This window comes from Periophthalmus magnuspinnatus, chromosome 13 (assembly GCF_009829125.3).
Source record: "Periophthalmus magnuspinnatus isolate fPerMag1 chromosome 13, fPerMag1.2.pri, whole genome shotgun sequence".
Lineage (NCBI taxonomy): Eukaryota > Metazoa > Chordata > Actinopteri > Gobiiformes > Gobiidae > Periophthalmus > Periophthalmus magnuspinnatus.
In genome coordinates, this window is record NC_047138.1 from 11,753,884 (window position 1) to 11,774,038 (window position 20,155).

At 38.3% G+C, this 20,155-nt stretch overlaps 3 protein-coding genes across 4 annotated transcripts; 1 reads left to right on the top strand and 2 right to left on the bottom strand.

Moving 5' to 3' along the window:
- Nucleotides 1-2,264: 2,264 nt before the first annotated feature.
- On the bottom strand, nucleotides 2,265-3,928 carry LOC117380624 (GTPase IMAP family member 9-like). The gene is made up of 2 exons (XM_055226197.1): nucleotides 3,862-3,928; nucleotides 2,265-3,235 (listed from the first exon to the last, which is right to left on the bottom strand). The coding sequence occupies exons 1-2, from the start codon at nucleotides 3,926-3,928 to the stop codon at nucleotides 2,265-2,267; spliced, it is 1,038 nt and encodes a 345-aa protein (XP_055082172.1).
- A 1,551-nt stretch (nucleotides 3,929-5,479) lies between these two features.
- On the top strand, nucleotides 5,480-9,962 carry yif1b (Yip1 interacting factor homolog B (S. cerevisiae)). 2 transcript variants are annotated; one of them, XM_033976794.2, is made up of 8 exons: nucleotides 5,480-5,634; nucleotides 6,512-6,614; nucleotides 6,791-6,908; nucleotides 7,036-7,140; nucleotides 7,219-7,355; nucleotides 7,434-7,589; nucleotides 7,670-7,763; nucleotides 8,259-9,962. In XM_033976794.2, exons 1-8 carry the CDS (start codon nucleotides 5,589-5,591, stop codon nucleotides 8,412-8,414), a joined length of 915 nt encoding a protein of 304 aa, XP_033832685.1. In that variant the 5' UTR covers nucleotides 5,480-5,588; the 3' UTR covers nucleotides 8,415-9,962. The 2 variants fall into 2 exon arrangements, with proteins under 2 accessions (XP_033832685.1, XP_033832686.1); XM_033976795.2 differs by having other exon boundaries at nucleotides 5,491-5,625.
- LOC117380068 (probable E3 ubiquitin-protein ligase HERC6) lies at nucleotides 8,980-19,785 on the bottom strand. Its single transcript, XM_033976793.2, has 22 exons — nucleotides 19,492-19,785; nucleotides 19,006-19,162; nucleotides 18,837-18,913; nucleotides 18,265-18,492; nucleotides 18,076-18,167; nucleotides 16,248-16,375; nucleotides 15,998-16,190; nucleotides 15,844-15,935; nucleotides 15,710-15,769; nucleotides 15,520-15,616; nucleotides 15,264-15,444; nucleotides 15,034-15,185; nucleotides 14,814-14,933; nucleotides 14,499-14,597; nucleotides 14,237-14,419; nucleotides 12,721-12,861; nucleotides 11,845-12,011; nucleotides 11,699-11,765; nucleotides 11,560-11,630; nucleotides 11,219-11,402; nucleotides 10,067-10,169; nucleotides 8,980-9,962 (listed from the first exon to the last, which is right to left on the bottom strand). The coding sequence occupies exons 1-22, from the start codon at nucleotides 19,709-19,711 to the stop codon at nucleotides 9,742-9,744; spliced, it is 3,033 nt and encodes a 1,010-aa protein (XP_033832684.1). The 5' UTR covers nucleotides 19,712-19,785; the 3' UTR covers nucleotides 8,980-9,741.
- Between the last annotated feature and the right edge of the window lie 370 nt (nucleotides 19,786-20,155).

The window sequence follows — 20,155 nt, forward strand, 5'->3', positions numbered from 1 at the left end:
GCAGTGGTCCAAAGTTATTCTCCACTCACCTTATCCATTTTGAGCATCCTAATTACTCACCGCGATGAGTTTATAAGCATCGAGTTTTGCAGTGATGGTAAAGATAACAACAGCTATCATGCTAATGCACAATTCCTGGTTATTTGATAGTAAAACGCTTTATAAGTAGATGCAGACAGCACGCAGCAGACTTATTTTGACCCCAAGAGCTGCTTATATAATATATTTACACTGGGGCAAGAATATTTTGCTCAAATACATGTGAAATACTGCAGGGACAAGGTCTTTATTGTCCATAATATTTTCTACTATCATTAGCATACACTGTGCCCACACGAACAGCCTGGCCAAACTCTCTCTCGCCTGGCAGAGCAACCTACATTGAGCAGATGGTGCATTGCATTGCAGTGTATGGACAATGTAAGATTGTGGGTCACTATAAAAGCATTGCCCTTAAGATATAGGGTAATATAGAAATGAGATCAAGAATAACTGAACCAAACTGCTGTTTTTGTTTTATTTTGTTTTTCACATTATACAAAAAAGCTATGATTGAAAAATGCCAGCAGAGGGCAGAAGTGCTTGCCTCAGTGCTTCAGAGGTTTTATCTGATTTCTCTTCTTTCTAACATTAACATTCAAGCCATGAATCTGGAACATGTTTTAGTTTGAACTTTTAGCCTTTCCCTCTGCCTATTCTGCCCTTGTGATTTTGCATCGTGATACAGAAACAACTGTCTGGGATACTCTCTGATCTTTGCTTATTGTTCATTGTATCAGTTTAGAACGTGCATCATGATGGTGAATCAAGTGTCTGGGAAAGTGTCAGGCACTTGGTATCCCATGATTATTTTTAACAATGTACCAGGCTGGATGTGTAAGGATGACCCTGTCAGTAACTTCTGTATAAGTTATTACCTGCGAAAGTCATGTAAAATGGATAGATTATAGTATACTTGTCACATTTTTTCACGTTTAGTAGCTTTCACCACACGATACATCATTTCAGTTTTTTATCTTGTCCAGAAAAGATGAAAATCTGATACAGGCCCTTTAAGAAAACAGGCAGATTTTAGAAAGTCACTGAATTTCTTTGCAAAAATGAAAATGAAGCTTAGCCTGTCACAAACAAAGGGAGATAGGTCCCCCTGAACTGTTTTCAAAAGTACTGTGTTAATGTTACTTTATCTGTTCTGTACAAAACTATTGATATACCAGCATGGAGCTGTCCACATTGCTGTCCTCTATTTTTCATTTCTTACTGAAGGATTACAGACACGATGGTCGTGTATTTTTATTTATGTTTGAACTGTAATAAAAATGTGTCTATCATTGATGTTGTTGTTTTCAGTGTTGTGTCTAAACCCATGTTTCCACTGAGCCTCGCGTTCCCAGACAGAGCGTGTACACTATGTGTCTGCAGTATCAAAACACTATCTGTTCATGAAAAACCTCCATTGTTCTCTGGCCTTCGGTGCAATTAGTACTGCATGAGAACAGCTCCTAAAATAGTACAGGCTGTGCATTTAATGAGGAGGGTCCATGTAAGTCTGCTCCTGTTATACACTTACAGTACAGCAGATGTGTGGAATGTGAAAGAAGCTGACAAAGGGCCTATCACAACAAATGTTGTTCTGCAGAAGCCTCAGCCTGTTCTTGGATTGCCTTATCAGTCTCCTCAAACTTTTTGGTGATGTAATAGCTCCTCAAAAAAAAAAAAAAAAAAAAAAAAACATTTTGGCAAATGACCTTTATCAAAGGTTTGTAATATTTTATTACTTTATAATACCATATTTACATGAAATATTTTAATACATGAAACCATATTAATGAAAGCAGGTCAAAATCGACATTAAGTCCTTGAGGAGAAAGGGTCTTTAGTTGGTGAATCCAGAGGTGTCCTCTTTCTGACCATCCAGGACATCCAGATTCCCACCTCTAGGGGGCAGTTTTAGATGTTCAATGCCAATATATCTTAAAGGAGAAATATAATAACTAGAATATAATAATGATGAGTAAGCTCAAAATGAGGCCTGAGGGTAATTCATGTTTTTGTCTTGAATAGTACTCCACCTGTTTATGTGGGTAAACCAAACAGGGCTTTAAAAACATGTATTGTAATAATGTAAAATGATCAAAATTATATAACATTATTAATGGAATTACAATGGTGGATATATACCAGCCATTCAGCATTCTCCCAGGGAAATACCCAAAGCTCCCATTGTATATACACACATACACACACACACATGATGTGATCTTTTACTGTGTAACGCAGTGGTTTCTGATGGCTACTACTGCTGCTGGTGCCATCAATCCTATTGTAGCTCCGACTATACCCCCCACCACCGCACCCACACCTATACCCAGTGGACCACAGGCAATACCAGCACCTGCGCCAACCGTCACACCCACTTCAGCAGCAGCCAGGACTAAACCAGGAAAGATATATTTGTTCTTTTGCTCAGCTTTTTCTCTCGCCTGCATTTTATATTTATCTTCTAGCTCTTCTAACTTGATCTGCAGCTCCTGTCCTTTCAATTTGGCCTTAAGCAGTTCTTCATCCTGTTTTTTTCTTTCAGCACTGGCTTGCAATATCTTCTCCATTGACTCTTGGACGGCCCTTTCAGCCTCCTGAAACATTTTGTTTGTGTAGTAGCTTCCCCCATTGTATGCAACCATTCTTTCTATTTTCTCTAAAAGCTGTTGCACCTGGCTGCAGCTCCAGTCTTTATTGTTGAAGACATGATACTGACCATTGCATTTTTTAATTAAACTGGTGAGCTTTGGGCATTGACGGGTGAAGGACTCGATTGTCATGTTTCCCAGTTGATCTCCATAAGTGAAGAGAATCAGGGCGTAGTCTACGGCTCTGGCCCCAAACACCTGCTGGATGAGCTCCACAGACTTCTGCCCCTCTTGGGTGAATCGCTCCAGCTTTATTACAATGAGGAAGACATGGGGTCCAGGAGCAGACATGGCGATACAAGTCTTCAGCTTATGCACTACTTCATATTCTTTATATTTGGTGTCAAAAATTCCTGGTGTGTCAATGACAGCGATCCTCCGCCCATGGACTGTCCCTCTGACCTTTTCACACTCTGTTGTCACTGAACCTGGAGAGAAGACTGAAAGGAATACATGCCGGTTGAGGAGGGTGTTTCCTGATGCACTCTTCCCATTCCCAGTTTTTCCTATCAGGACAATACGAATCTCCTCATCACAAGTCACACCTGAAAATAAATAAATAAACACATTTAGATATTTTGATTATAGCAAGTGAAAAATGTTCTTCTTTCAGTAGTCACCAAATAAAGTCATATTAAAGTGCATTTCCCTACATATTCTCTTTTTACTGCTGTGTATAGGCGCCCAGGGACTGCAGATGGAAAGTAACAGTACCTAAATCTGGTACAGATCATCTTTTCTTTTGTGAGATTAATGAATTTGTACATGGTCCATGACAAATAAAGAATTAATTAAACTTTTTTTTTTAAATCCAAATCAACAGAACTACAACCACAGTTACTACTTGTCTAACCTTAACCTAAACCTTACCTATTTTTTAAAGCATATTGTTGATCTAGTAAGAATAAAGCTTTTATGTTATGGGGACTTAATTTTTGTCCCCATAATGGAGGCAGATCTCCCTGAGTGTGTATATAGATGTTAGTCCTTAGAATTTGATAAATACTTTGCAACACATGGACACTCAAAATATTTCAGTATACTATGCATGTATTAAGCAGCCTACAGTATTGCACAAAAAGGATCAGAGTTGTACCTGTTGCAGGTATTTCTACAAAAAGACAATCCAAGTCTTTACTGTGTATTATATGCACATACACACAAAACTCACCCCTGGCAGAAGTTCTTCTTGCCTGAGTAAAAGTAGAGTAGAGCTGTCTGTTAGCCTTAAATGCCATGTTGTTGTATTTTGATTCAGGAGACCTCTGTAATCTTCAGTGGAGCAATGGACTGTTCTAGTCTAATCTACACAGCTTAAGTAGAGAATGGTGCTTTCCAGTGTGTACATATACACATTGGGAACACATTAAGATGAGGCAAGCTATATAAACACAACTAGAAGTAAAACTCAAAACACAAGAAGGTTACATATATGACATGACATCACATAAAAATAAAAGCAGGTACGAAATGATAAAATAATAGAGGGAAATTAACATGTCAGTTACATTAACTATATACCAAATATAAAAAAAGGAAAAAAGACTACAGTGACAAAACAACAAGACCTGTGCACCTGAGAGATGATGTAATAAGACAATTTACCGGTCGTAGTTGGCCTTATAATGTTTAAATGTATATTTATACAAAGCTGTTGTGTAATTATTTGAGGGATGAATAACAGTTACAGAACATATTTGGATCAATTTTCTCTTAAGTTACTTATGTTTAAAAGAAGTAAATGCTGCTCAGTCTCTGCACTGGTATCGGTTGATATCGGGTATCGGCAGATACTAAAAGTATCGGAATTGGTATCGGAAATGAAAAAGCTGGATTGGTGCATTTTACCTCTAATACAGTTCAGCCCCTTTTGATGAGACAGAGAGAAACTGGGTGGGGGTCAACTCCTCCACTGTCTCCTGGATTACTGACTATTTGTCATGGCAGGCCTCAGCGCATGCAGCTGTGGAGCACCCTGTCTGATACCATGGCCAGTAATGTAGGAGCTTCTCAGGGTACTGTCCTGTCTCCATTGTTGTTCACTTTGTACACCTCTGATATCCAGTCCAGCTCCGGGTCCTGTCCCTCGCAGAAATTGTCGGATGATTCTGCAGTGTGTGGTGCATCAAGGATGGATAGGAGATGGAGAACAGCACACTGATTGCAGATTTTGTTCAGTTGTCCCAGGCAAGACTTGACATGATGAAGGAACTGGTGACTGACCTCAGGACAAAGAGGACACCCGTGGAGCTCATCACCATCAAGGGACAAGAAGTGGAAGTGGTGGACTCCTACAAGTCCACGTGAACAACAGCCTGGACTGAAGGAACAATAGTGATGCTGTCTATAGGAAGGGCATGAGTACACTCCTGAGAAACCTCTGATCTTTCAAGATGTGCAGTTGGAGATCTTCTACTAGCCTATGGTGGCCAGTGCCCTGCACCTCACTATTGTCTGCTGGAGGAGCAACAAAAGCAAAAGGCACACTGGACTTACTGACAAACTGCTCCGTAAAGCTGGTCATGTGAACAGCTGTGAGCTGTGACACTAAGCCTACAGAACAAGTCAGCACCCCATTGTTGGAAAGTTAAGAACCCCTGGTTTAGACAAATGACCTGTCAACTTCTTATCAGTGCGATATTTCAAATGACTAATGCCTTTGGATGGCTTTACTTTTGGTCAAATATGGCCAGGCAGCTTGTAACTTATCAGATGTGAACTTTTATTGAATTGTAAAGGGCTGCGTTTCCAGATGCTGCCACAAGAGGGCGACAATGCATTTTCCCTTCAGACGAGAGAAGACGGTTTACTTCCGCTGTGCTAATTTTACGAATGACTCCAACTTCCCCATAATTGTACCGGTTAAAGCTACCAGCCACCGCCTTTAATTTTGCCCAAATGGATTATACAGCGACTCAAAGTGGGTTCAGACAGCGTAAGTTACGTACGTGACTCGATCCAATCAATGGGTGATTAAATGTAAAAGCTGAAGCATGAAGCGGTGCGGACGGTGCATGGTCCGAGTCTGCAGCAGCGAATGAAGCTGGGCTTAGCATGTTTTTAGCTCCCTCAGGCTAAAAACGTGATCTACCACATCTAACACTTTACTGTAGCCACGAGTAAACTGTTAAATGTAACCACTTCATTAAACTGCAGTAACAATCAGGACTAGCTTACTGTCAAGCTTTTTTGTGGGGATAAAGTGTCATGTTCTGCTGCTAACATCTAAGCTAACTAACGCTATTTCACATTAATTTCTAACCGGTGACGCTTTACTAACTTGTTGGTTTATATTCCTAAAAATACTGAGAGTTTTATTCATGAGAAACATTCAAGCAGTATTATTTGGGGGCGTAAACTGTGTCACTCCGTCCCTTTTGGCCTGTCACTGACTGAAAATAGTTTAGGGCGCTCTTGGTGCCTTCTATCGTTAGCTTTCAGTTTAAAGGTTGGATTACATAAGGGACTAGTCTCTTGTGTCTTTTCTCACACTATTCCTGGAGGCACACAGTTAGGATTTCTTGGTAAAACGATGCGATCATCTCAGTTGTGTTATTAATATTTATAACAGCTGTTTTCTCTTACTCAGGATTCACTGTTTTGATCTAAAGTTTCAGTTCTTGGTGGTGGGTAGTTTCTTTATAAGTGAAGATAAGAACGCCTTTATTTGCATGAAACAGCTTGAAAATGAAATTTTTATTTATACATTCCTCGAGTACCACAATAAACATTCTCCATTAAAAAGTGAAATCCTAATAATTGCATGTCTTGTGTACATGATGTACTTGGCATAGTAAAAGTGTATTTAACTTTTTGTATAGAACCTAACATACGTGCACGGAATAGCTCAATGGAGGTGCCAGATGCTAGTCAGCTGTTTGAAGATACAAGTGGAGCTGGCCAGGGGTCGCAAACGGGTTACAAGTAAGATATTTATGTTCTTCACTACTGAAATATAGTTTTGAACTTTGACATGATATTTTGTCATTTGCACAGTATCCTTGAGTATCTAGACATAATTTAAAAATTATTATTATTATTATTATTATTATTATTATTTAACAAATGTATATTTTTTGCATTGCTACTCTTATTTTCAGAGCGCAGACTGGAGATCAGGCTGCAGGATTCCCTGGCTTTTCTGATCCCATGTCTAACCTGGCTATGGCTTACGGCAGCTCACTGGCAACACAGGGAAAGGAGCTGATGGACAAGAATGTACGATGTGTCACTTATTTAATTTATTTGCATTTTGTGATTTTTCTATATCAATGGACAATCTATTGCTTTACATTGTAAAGATGCTAACCGTTTCTCTTACAAAACTTTGTATGTGTTTTTATAGCTAGATAGGTTCATTCCCATTTCCAAGCTTAAATACTACTTTGCTGTGGACACGGTTTATGTGGGAAAGAAACTTGGACTTCTCATTTTCCCCTACATGCATGAGGTATGTTTTTGCTCATTTCTATTCTGTAGTGTATTGATGTAATCATATAAATAAATATCTAATACTACTTTGTTTTAGAACTGGGAGGTGAGCTACCAACAGGACATCCCTGTGGCTCCACGCTTTGATGTCAATGCTCCTGATCTGTACATTCCAACTATGGGCTTTATCACGTACATTTTGGTGGCTGGGCTTGCTCTTGGCACACAGAACAAGTACAAATCAAATATTTTTTTATGTGATTGACCTTTTTTGAGTGCTGTGATATTCCATACCTTTTCTGTTGTCCTCAGATTCTCTCCAGAGCTGCTGGGAGTGCAGGCTAGCTCAGCGTTTGTGTGGCTAGTTATGGAGGTGCTAGCTGTTCTTTTGTCCCTGTACTTGGTAACTGTAAACACTGACCTTACAACTATAGACCTGCTGGCTTTTGCTGGTTACAAATATGTTGGGTATGTATGTCTGCTTTCTTTAAGCCTTCCTCAGCATTAAAAGCCAGATCTGATATGCATTTTTTCCCTTTCTATTTCAGGATGATTGTTGGTGTAGTCTCAGGCCTGTTGTTTGGGCGGCCAGCATACTATCTTTCTTTACTCTGGTGCTGTGCTGCTATATTTGTATTCATGGTAAGATGTTGATTTTAACAACATAATTTGTATCGGTCATTCTTAAACTTGAAATCACTTAATCCTTGTGTTTGATCTATTTACAAAAGATGAGACACGTGTGGGTAGTGTTGCTTACATAGTCCAGTTACCAAAACATTATGCACAAAGTCTGAATGAAAAAAACTAAAATAACAATGCAGTATATTTAGCTCATATTGTCCACAAACTCAGTTATACTTTTTGTTACTTTTTTGTTTTTATCTTTCAAAATACATAGTTTATTGTCATTGCTAGTGATCAGCCATTATGTTTTTGTTTATATATAAAAAATAATAAATGTTTGCATGTATATGTGTCTGTGTGTTTAGTCATCGCCCCTTACATATAGGATTATAAAGACACATTTAAATGTGTCTTTTATCTAACAGCAGTTGACCTATTTAAACTGAATAAATCTCATCAGTGTATAGGATTGATGTTCTACACTGTAACCCTCATTTTTTTCCCCCGCAGATCCGTACTCTGCGCTTGAAGCTTTTATCAGAGGCCGCGGCAGAGGGCAAACTGGTGCGAGGAACCAGAAACCAGCTGAGGATGTACCTAACTATGGCCATAGCTGCAGCACAACCTGTCTTCATGTACTTTCTCACCTTCCACCTGGTCAGATAAAACCTGAGACTTATATTTGCACTTTTACATGGTTAAAAGTGTTACGATGAACTGGCGGCCCAACTACAACAAACCTCCTCAAAGGAATTACCACAGATCCTGAGTTGTCTGGAAAACTCTTCACTACTCCAGGACCCAAGGACTTCTGATCTCAATGTTTCTGTGTATGTAGAAAACTGCACGCACAAGATGATTAGACAAAGTGGGACACATTTCTGTTTTGGCATAGCACCGTGTCTCTAGTATTGACTTGTCTTATTATGTAGCAAGAGCTTTACATGTTTTCTATACTGTGTAATTAATGTTGTTTTTTTTAAGATTATTTAAGTATTTTTGTTTGTATATCTGGTAAGTACTTCAACTGAGCCTACTAGAGAAGCACATGAACCTCAAAGGCCACAGTTCAAAGTTATAGATGATAAGACGGGGCTAATTCTGGTCGGATTTTACCATTTCTATACGTTTTATGTGCTTTTTGTCTGAAATACAGTCTTGCCATTATAGGACACAGTGGCACTTGAATAGGAAATTATTGGATTGAAATCAAGAAAGGGAAAGCAGTTGGTTGAACTTGTTGAAACGGTTTTATTAAGATATGCAACAGCTTTCAAGTACTATTGAAGCACAGGGTTTTGTTTAAGTAGTGCAATATTTGCTCCATATTTCAATACATGTGCAAATGCCAACTGCTTGAATGAAGATTTAAACTGTTTTTCCATTGTCTTAACAAGTTTACTCTCAGCAAACATTTTTCTAAATGTGTTTAAATTAAAATGCACTGAAGTGACTGTTCTCAGAAATAAAATATTTGAGACTAAGATATATTTTTGTGTATTTTTATTTTTATCTTCACCACTAGGCATTGTCTTCTGTGTTCAATAATAGATTCAAAAAACCTCCCCAGCCATACATTTAAGCTATTATTTACTATTCATAAACATTCAAACTATCTGTTCTTGTTATTTGGAGTCCTTTATTTCTGTGCCACTGTTAGAATAACCTTAACAAATATAATCTCACCATACATCTGCCCCCTGCTTTCCTCTTTATATTTTTGTAATCTAAATACAAAAACTAAAACTTTTCAGATATTGTAAAAAAGAAAAATAACACACACACTTATGGTACTTGTTATTTGAATACATGATGCAGAACATGTCAAGTAATTCATTAACCAAGTGATATTTTACACTGTATACTACTGTCAGTACTAACAACGGTATATCTATAGAAACAGGATGAAGAAATGACATAGCAGTACTTCAACACTAAACAATAAATATCTCTTGCATGCATAAGAAGGAAGATACATGTTTTGTTATGTGGACTATTCTTTCCAAAAGCCTCTGTTGTGATTGATGGCCTGAATGAGGCGGGCCTTCATGGTTCTTTCCACAGGGTATCTCTGGTACAGGGGCAGCTGCAGCAGGGTGTGGCAGGTGAGGGCTCCTGGCAAATGATATTCTGTGCCTTCTGGCATCAGGGTGATGGTCATCCTTATGCTCTTCATCCCCATAAAGGGCACACGACTGTAACCTGTTACGAACACTGGGCACAGAGAGACAAATAGAAATCATTCAGTCTACGTAACTCAAAATGTACAAGCACATTTGAAGGGTTTGGCCTTAGTAGAGATTTTTTTTTTCACTTACGAAAGAAGCCCTTCTTTTGTTCTTCCGTCAGATCTCCAAAAACTTCCCAAAACGTAACAATGGTTGGATGATCAGCATGGTACCCTCCTTGATATTCTGTATTCTGCATGCAACACACACAAGAGGTTACAGATAAGATAAGATAAGCCTTTATTAGTCCCACAGTGGGGAAATTCCAATATTGCACCGCACAGTTAAAGAACAGAAGGAAAATGGTACATGCAATAAAACAAGATAATAGATAAATAGCTTAAAATAATTAAAAAAATAGATTTAAAAATAAACTAAAAATAGACTCTAAGATAACATCTTCGTAAAGTGACTTGAGTATTGCACATAGGTATGGTTGAATGACACATGTTCAGTGTTAACAGTGTTCATTGTACAGTCTGACAGCAGCAGGAAGGAAAGACCTGCGAAGCCTCTCCTTCACACAGCGAGGGTGAATCAGTCTGTCACTGAAGCTGCTCTCCAGGGCAGACAAGAGCGTCCTGCAGGGGTTGAGACTCATGGCCCAGCATAGAAATGAAATTAGCCAGGACCCTCCTGTCCCCCACCTCCTGCACTGAGTCCAAAGGACAGCCCAGGAAGGAGCTGGACTTCTTGATGACCTTGTCCAGCTTCTTCCTCTCCCTCTCTGTGATGCTGCTGTTCCAGCAGACCACACCGTACAGGATGGCTGATGCCACCACAGTCATAGAAGTTCTTCAGGAGTGGCCCTCTCACTCCAAAAGACCTGAGTCTCCTCAAGAGATAGAGCCTGCTCTGGCCCTTCCTGTACAGTGCGTATGTGTTGTGAGTCCAGTCCAGTTTGTTGTTCAGATGAACACCCAGGTACTTGTATGAGTCCACTCTCTCAATGTCCCTTCCCCGGATGTTCACTGAGGGGGGCAGTAGAGTGGCGTCTGCGGAAGTCCACTACCATCTCCTTGATGTTTAATGATAATGATGGGGGATAATGATGTTTTGATGATTAAAATTGGTGTATTTTTTGTCCAAGCAGTGGTTTAACAAATATTTTTCTAAAAATGTATTAAGAAATACTGATATATCACAGATCAGTAACAAATTATGACCAAATCGTGATATTATTGTATTGTGTGAGCCATGCATTGTGTATCGGACCTTGTGATTCTCAGCCCTATTTTGTACCTGCTTAAGGGTGTCCCACTCCCAGGACTCCTGTCCCACCATCACATCCTGCAGCTCCTGAGGCTCAAACAGATCCACCACATTCACGTCACACACTTTGAAAAACCCTCTCTGAAAGGCTTCATACACTTTAGCCACTGACGTTTTGAAGGCGTAGTTAATGAAGGTATCCACAAACTCTTTTCTGCAACAAACACAAGGCTTTTAACTTACTTATGTTGGCCTATTATATCCACAGGTTTCAGCTTCTGGTTATAGGTGACATTTTGAGGACTTCTTGTTTTTATTTGTCAATTGCTATGGCAAGGGTTATAATTGTACGGATAATCATTTTGAAATACTTGTTTGAACTTGTGACAGGTTTTCCAGGTTCATTTGGATCAAGCTCTGTAACTTCATTTCCCCAATTCACCTTGAAAAAAGTGAAGATTAGAAAAAAAATGTGTATCATGTAAATTGTTGTGCAAATAAAGAACATACAGTAAAGGTTGCATTCAGACTTTCAATCACTTCTGGCGAGTACTCCTGCAGGATGCACTGAAATGACCTACAAAGTAAAAAGACATGTACATATTACATCATATTACACTGTTAGACACAATGTAAAGTGTATTTGTCTAACTCACTTGGCCATGATAGGCTCAAACTCCTTCATGTCTTCCAGAGAGGGCTTGGCTCGGAGCAGTTTCTTGAAGAGGACCAGCGGGAACGGCAGATGGATGATGTTCAGATTATAGAGCGCCAGTCCACAGAGAATACCAAACACATAGTACTGCCTCTCTGACACCTGCGGCTGAAGGAAATAAACATATAAAAATGTTTATGTCTGACAAACTTTTAATGTCGTTACATGTTCACCCCTGATTATTGGTGGTAGTATAGTATGCCTATACACCTAAATGCACTGTTACATCTTCATTTATTAACTGGACAGATGAATCACAAAATAATAGATGTTGGAAAATTGTAACATACTGTAGCTTCAGTAGTATGTACATAAGTTATGAAAGTAATAGTGTACAGTTTAAAATAATTAACTGTTCACATATTCCATTATCTCCACAAGCAAACTGAATGTGGGATAATGGAGCAAAATGGACCCCAGAATTCTATTTTTTCCCCTCATATTTATCAATAAAGATTTTTTATTCAATTTAAAAATATATATATATATTTGATTAAATTCCTTAAGCATAAACTATACAGGCAATACAAACTTCATTTATGGTACAATCATTACCACTTGTGCCAAAAAGTCAAATTTCATCCTCCAAAGTCTAAACTCTGCTCCAAATCACATGCTTTTACTGACTCTGGCTGTGGACCTCGGTCATATAGCGTCACGTATATCATAGACAGTTAGAAATGAATGAATCTCGATCTAAATTAAAATTTGATTAATAACACACAGCTCTAATCCACCCACTCCATTATAAATCCATTATGTATTGGCCACACAAAGGAACATATAATTTAAATGACACACCAGTCATTAAACTTACCTTGGGAGGGAACCAAAACAGAGTCTTGCTGTCGTTGTGCATGAACATGTCAGACTCTGGAGTCATCAGTTCTTCAAAGATGTGGAGAAAGAAATCCCTTCTATTCACAAGGGTCTGTTTTCTGTCATCCACAAACTGCACCTGGAAAAGACAAGAGATTATAAGCACGTTCCTGATAATTGTTGTCCTCTCTGATTAGTTACCATACCGTTAATATATCGTACTGGTAACAGGACTTTAGGTAAGTTAAAATTATTTAATTGTTATCTTGATTTGAGTAGATTTGAAAGTATAACTCAATACACAATAATATCGCTCAAATTAACAAATAAAATCTTCCCAATGAAAAACCTTAAGCAGTGTAGGAAGCATGGGGAAAAACCAAGAGTAATATTTGTGAATGTAGTGTAGGGAGAGAGACTGTTTGGTTTGGTTGAGAACCTCCACTTCTCCACAGATGGACATCAAAAACTGCTAGGCATGCACCTGCATAATCTCAGCAGGGCAAAGGATCACTGACCAACTCCGGGAGGTTTAAACTCTAACTCTACATCCTGTTTATAGAGACAGTGACAAATCACACTCCTCTCAACGACACTGGCGGCACCAACCAATCTTAAGGTAACATCTGCTCCAAACTATGGACTGGTTAAAGTCGGCAATTTAACATGCTGAACCAATAACTGCACCATGTCATTAATTATTAATGATTAATAATTTAACTATAGCAAGTTCTACAATGGCTGATGACAGTTGAATCCCCATCCTTAAACTACCTCAATGCTTTAAACAGCACTGTTTGATTGAAACTCCGTCATGTCTTCCAGACCAAAATAAACCATGCCAAAGAATTATGGTTTTAGTGATTTCTGACCAGGTACGTTTACCCTTCACACTGACAGAATTGAGAGGTTTTGATTCTTATGGCTTCCTTTTGAATTCTTAGGAACTCTTTTGCCCCACATTTATTAACATGATTATATTGCTAAACCATTCAACGCGCATCTTAACCTATCATACAATTCTCATATAGAGAACATACTATATTTTACAGTCGTGAAGAGTTAAAGCTACCATCTGTAATTAGATTCACCCTTGTTGTATATTCTCTCTCTTCACCACTAGATGCTAAAACCTGTTTAACTCAGCTGACATATCACAGCAACATCAAGAAAAGCGCTAGTGAGCAGTCCATACTGTCAGTTATGAAAACAAACTAAACCTTGGTCTGGAAAAAGAATCTATCCAAATAAATGAATGGAAGACCTCATTGGACTAAATGCTATCTATGTGATTTCTGTCTGATAGTGTGTCGCATTTGGCTTGACAGAAGAAGACCAGAGAGCACAGGTAAGCCTGAACCTGGAGAGGGGAGGGGGAACAGGTTTCACATCATCTGCTGATTTAAAAAATCCATTAAACATACTGATGAAGTGCTACATGCCAAGTGCTACATATTCTTGACTAAAGCTCCACTCACTGGCTGGAGGAGGTACTACAATGCCTGTATGATTACCACTAGTTCTCTTTTAAAGGCTTCCTCATCCGTTGTGCTGAGCTGCCTGAAGGTGTCCTCCACCAGGTGAGGTCGTCTCAGGGTCAGCTGAAAGACTGGGGCAGGAGCAGAGTCCGGCAAATCAAGAGACTTCCATATAGGTGACCATGCATTATACAGATAGTGTGCAGCTTGGTGGACTTCCTAGAAGTACATTGCCATTAGGATAAGAGCATTACTTGGTTACTATGTACCTTTATTTGACTTTTCATATATCAGGTACCTTTACTGTGGTGGTTATCATTCTGAAGACGGCAAGCTTGCAGATGAGAGGCAGCACAAAAGGGTAGTTGCAGAAGCTGACAGGTGTTTTGGCATCATCCTAAAATTTTGTATAAATTCGACGTAAGAAAATGCACCTCTCACTCCTTTCGCTCACCCTTTCTATCTATCTATATATCTATATATCTATATCTATATATATATATATATATATATATATATATATATATATATATATATATATATATATATATATATATATACACACACACACACACACACACACACACACCTTTTGCTACACACACACACACACCTTTTGCTTTGACAAGTGAACCCAAATAAGCACATCTTCCTGTGGCTCACAGCATAAAGTGATTTCTTCAACGTAAAAAGTGCTGAGTGGGAGTTGGTAGACCTTTCTAGATTTGTTTGCCTGCCAACAAAAGAAAAAAAAAGTCTTGTAATGTAGTAATTAATATTTAAAATAGAAGCCAACATGTGAGCGCCTTGTGTGTAAAAGATTTCTCTCTGACCTTGAAGAGTAGTTGGAGGACATTCAGCAGGTATTTGACCCCAGGGTTATGGGTCTTCAGAAGGCCATTTTTCAACATAAAAATAAGTGCATTTTTGAAAGCTAAAACATGCTTCATCAGAATTGAAGGAGAAAGTGAAGACCACCACTTTCCTGAACAAAAACATAAATAAATTCAATCCCACATATGTACTCCTAAATATTATAGTATTGTAATAAATAGTTCATTACGCAGTTGTGATCTATTGCTCTCTTGTAAATCAGCTATAATGATGGCCAATGGCAACACCACATTCATGACAACTGAATCCTCCTGCAGTGTTGGGCAGCTCAACACAAGCAGGATGATCTCTGGAGATCTTAGAACAAGTCTTGAATCCAAGAGAATGCTGATCAATATTTCAAACTTCATCTGTAAAGCAATTATGGACAAAGCTCTTAGGCACATGAGTGTACATAGTCTAGTTTTAAGATAAAGATTCCTAACTGCGTTTTTGATCCAGGATATTGCCACCATCTTGTCCAGTGTTTTACTAGCTCTCTCCAGATCCACAGTTAGACTCTCTGCTTCAATGACAGAGCCACTGTGATAAATTAAATACACAAATTAATACAAGCGTTGTAATTATTTTTTAGATCTAACAAACTGTAGAAAGTAAATCCACTTAAATGCTTACTCAGGCTTTGTAAAGCTCGCAACAAGACTTGAACATGTGTAAAACATCCCCACAAGGTCTCTGGTGAACGGAGTAAAATCATGGATTCAGTGTTATGTAATCCAATAGACTGAGTTACGCTGTAGCATTAATACTTCTCTATATCTTCAGTCATTTGACATGTTGACAACCATCTTTGCAGTTTTGCCTCCTCAAGTCGCCCAATAATTGGATTTACACTTGGACTCTATTGAAAACAATGATGTTACAAACTTTGAAAGACACATTTAGGCCAATATACAAGATTACCTGTGAGGTGTAGGCAAAGTTTGTGTTCCAGCCAGCTGATATTTTCAAGTCTGATGGCTCAAACTTTGCTCTCGTTAGCTGAACTTCTAAGGGGGTCAGACTATTTTCTGGTTGGTCATTTCCCATTTGACCTTTGGCCCCATCGCCAAATGCCCAAAGCTGACCAGAGGAGCTCAAAACCAAGGTGTGACATCTAGGAGAAAAACTATTCTTGAAAGCTATTCTTTAAAAATGTTTGGGGTCACTTTACCTTCCACAGGCGATCTGCGAGATGTGTCCATCCAAACCTTGAACTTGTTTAGGCATCAGCTCGTTGGCTGTAGAGTTGTGCCCCAGCTGACCACGGGAGCCATCTCCAAATGTGAAAACTTGGCCATTCTATCAACATATATTAAACTAAGTTGGTTCAAAACATCAATGAACCAATGTTGTTGTTTTTTTCAAATTGAGGTTTAGGCTATTGGTCCCCTGCAGTGATGGAAGGTTAAAAAGTACAAGTAGTAAAGTACTGTACTTAAGTAGAATTTTTAGGCATGTATCGTACTTAAGTCAATTTTACAGTGGATACTTTTTACTTTTAAATCACTGCATTTGAGAGCAGGTATCAGTACTCTCTACTCCACATTAAAGCCAAAGTTAAATCTGTCAACTGGACAAAAAGCTGTACGAGTGAAGACATTTCACTGCTCATCCAAGGGAGGAGATAACTACTTTGAAACTGTAAACAATAGCTGTTTACAGTTTCAGTGCCGTTAGCCTCTCCCTTCAGATAGATATAAGGCAGTGTCCACCAGTAATCTGACCAGAACTGAAGAAGCAGCTTTGATGAGCAGCATAACATCTTTACTCCTACAACTTTTTGTCCAGTTGACAGATTTAACTTTGGCTTTTATTATGGATCAGACCTGGACGACTGAGGGATTACACAGACATCTCTACACTACATTTTTGAAATGGACTGAAAAGTAAGTAGTACTTTTCATATGATTTGAGGGGTTATTTTTACCATGTTCATGGTAATATCCTGACTAAAGTTTTCAAGTTCAAGCTTCGGCTTTGAACAAAATTCATACGAAAAATTAAAAAACTGATTCATATTGGTCAAAATATGTATAATTTTTTTTATCAATATCACTACATTTAACACTTAAAATACTTGTATGAAATACTTTTACTTTTTACTCTAAATCTACATTTTTATTTTTTTATTAAAGGGACAAAAAAGGAAAAAGGAGGGATAGTACAGTATTGTACAATACAGATGTAATAGATGTACAGATGTCAAAGGTGGAATTATGTGCATATGTGAGATGTGTGGATTTTCAGTGTAATAAGTTATAATTAGCATTTACTAGATATGAGAAATGGAAATGTATGTGTGCAGATGCATGTGCATATAAGGGTGGATGCATACACGCATGTGGACATATGCATGCATAATGAAATTAGGTGTAAAGATCTATGTTCACATGTTTGTATCTGATACACTTATGTACATTCATATATAGATATGTGAATATGTATATGCTCCTATGGGGAGTGCATGTTATTAGTATGGAAATGCAGATATATGTGTGTGTGTATGCATGTGTGTATGTGTGTGTGGTTATATATGTATGAATATATATGTATATACATATATATGGAGAGTATATGTATGAGAGATATGTGTATATGTATATATAGTGTGTCTTTGCAAACACATATTAACAGAAATTATGAACATTGAAGATCTTTAATGTACAATAAATATACATTAACAAAATTACATTTTTAAATGGGTACTTAAATATTTTTCCTAAGTAGATTTTTTTTAAATGACACTTTTACGTGAGTAAGTTTTTGTTTCTATATCTGTACTTTTATTTGAATAACAAAACTGAGTACTTCATCCACCACTGGCCCCCTCTAAATGCAGGCAAACAAATACTGTCAAATTAGCATTACCTTTAATAGCACAAGTTTTTGCATAATTTGTGCACATAATTGTAGTAATTAGTATTAGAATTATTAGATTCTCTGTTGTATGTTGTCAGTTCTGTTAAAAGCATCAAAAGAAAAAGAATCCATATATTTACCTTGGTTAAAACTGCAGAGTGTGCTTCTCCGCAGCTTATAAAAGACACACCAAGATGTCGCAGGGCAGGTATGACACAGGTGTTGAACCTCCCTTGATGACAAAGACATTATAATGTGATCATTTCTGTCAGGCAATTCTGTTTTTTTATTACTTTGTTTGTCAGGATTAAAAAAAGTAGATATTGTACCTTTCTCGTCCACGCGGTTGAGTCCGAGTTGTCCCACATCATTAGCACCGCAGCAGTACACCAGGCCAGACAGAGTGAGAAACAGCGAATATTTGGAACCAGCTGCAATCATGCTCACAGCTACTCCGCTCAGAGAATACACCAACAGAGGAGTGTACTGCAGAGAGATCGTCTTTCCCAGGCCCAGCTGCCCATGGTTGTTCAGACCCCAGGAAAACACATCTCCACCTGCAAAAGATTTAGTCATTTAGTCCTATATGTTTACTCTAATATGCCATTGTAATTTTTGTCTCAATATGTCTTAAGCCTTTTTTGCATAGGAATCATACACATACAAAGATTCTCTGTCACACTGATACAACATGAACAATTTCTAACACATATTCTTTTGAACAGAGGAGCAAAGCCATGATAACACAGATATGTGAGCTGGCTCAAAGAACCAACAAGGCAATGCATGTACCAGCATGAATTTCCATTGACTCTCTGCAATTTGAATTATAATTTGGTTGAGTTGTATGTAACACACGGAGGTATTTGCTCTAATTAGGTCACAGTCACTTTCTTTTTACCTTTAGTTAAAGCCAAAGAATGGGATCTTCCACAAGCCACTTGTATCACTGGTATTGGCAGTGGCATGGGCACATGACTACAAGATAATATAACAGAGAACATTTCAGATTATGTATTATTACAACTTCTTTTATAAGGTATATGTAGCAGTCAGTCCCACTATCATACCAGGGCCTGTACATGTTGCCCAGTTCATCAGGTGGGACTCCCAGCTGTCCATCATTTCCTGCCCCCCAAGAGAACACTATCCCAGAGGCACAAGCGACCACACAGTGCTCCTGCCCACACGCCACTGCCACCACCTGAGACAGGTCCTGAATGCGCTCTAAAACAACAGGAGTATCACACAGGTCAAAACAGTACATTAAAAAAAAGAGGAGTGTATTTGAGCATCTTAATATTTTGCTTGGAGTAACGGTTTTGGTTACTCTTCACACTATGCAGCTAAGTTTCGCTGTATGAATTAAAAATAAACGAAACTGAAACTTAACTTTTTTGCATGCGAACCTTTCTCTGAACCACACCTATAAAGGAATTAATTAGGCAACAATGTAACACACTAATATTTAATAAACCAAATTAACAGGCCTAATGTTCTCTGGCATGTTTAATTATTTCACCATAATAATAACAGCATAATTGCAACGTGCTCACCAATTGGAGCTCCCTTCTTGCTGATCTCGCGGCCCAGTTGTCCGTACGTGTTGCGTCCGCAGGATAAAACGTCACCATTTTGGGTTAGAAATAAAGAGTGGTCCTCTCCACACGAGATCTTAGAAATAATTTCGGGGACATTACAGGTCACGGGACTAAACACGATCTTTCTCTGTCCAAACTGCCCATTGGAGCTGTCCCCCCAACACTGAACCTCCATCTCTTTACCGGGACCGCAGCGGAGTGACAGAATATAGCGATCTCGTCTCACGTCTTTCCTTAAGTTTTGTTTTGACTTGTGGGGCGTTCACTGACAAACCGTTATTTATAGCATGCCTCTATTCCGTGTAGAATATAAGTCTAAGTATGTAGAAAAAAATAATCAAACAGTGCACAGTGTCACAAAAAAATTCAATGTACGCTAACTTAAGTGATTTAGCTTTACAATTTAGAATTTTAAACATATACTATTTATTTACATTTATATTTGTAAACCATTGCAATTTTATGAAAAGCCAAATTTCCCAAATGGCCATGAAGGCATCAGAGTTTACATAGTAAAGAAATGGAAACTCAGCACATCTCTCCCTTTTTAACACAAAATGCGTCATGTTATTAATGTTATCTATTTATTTATTTTCCAAAGTGATATTGCAATATCTGT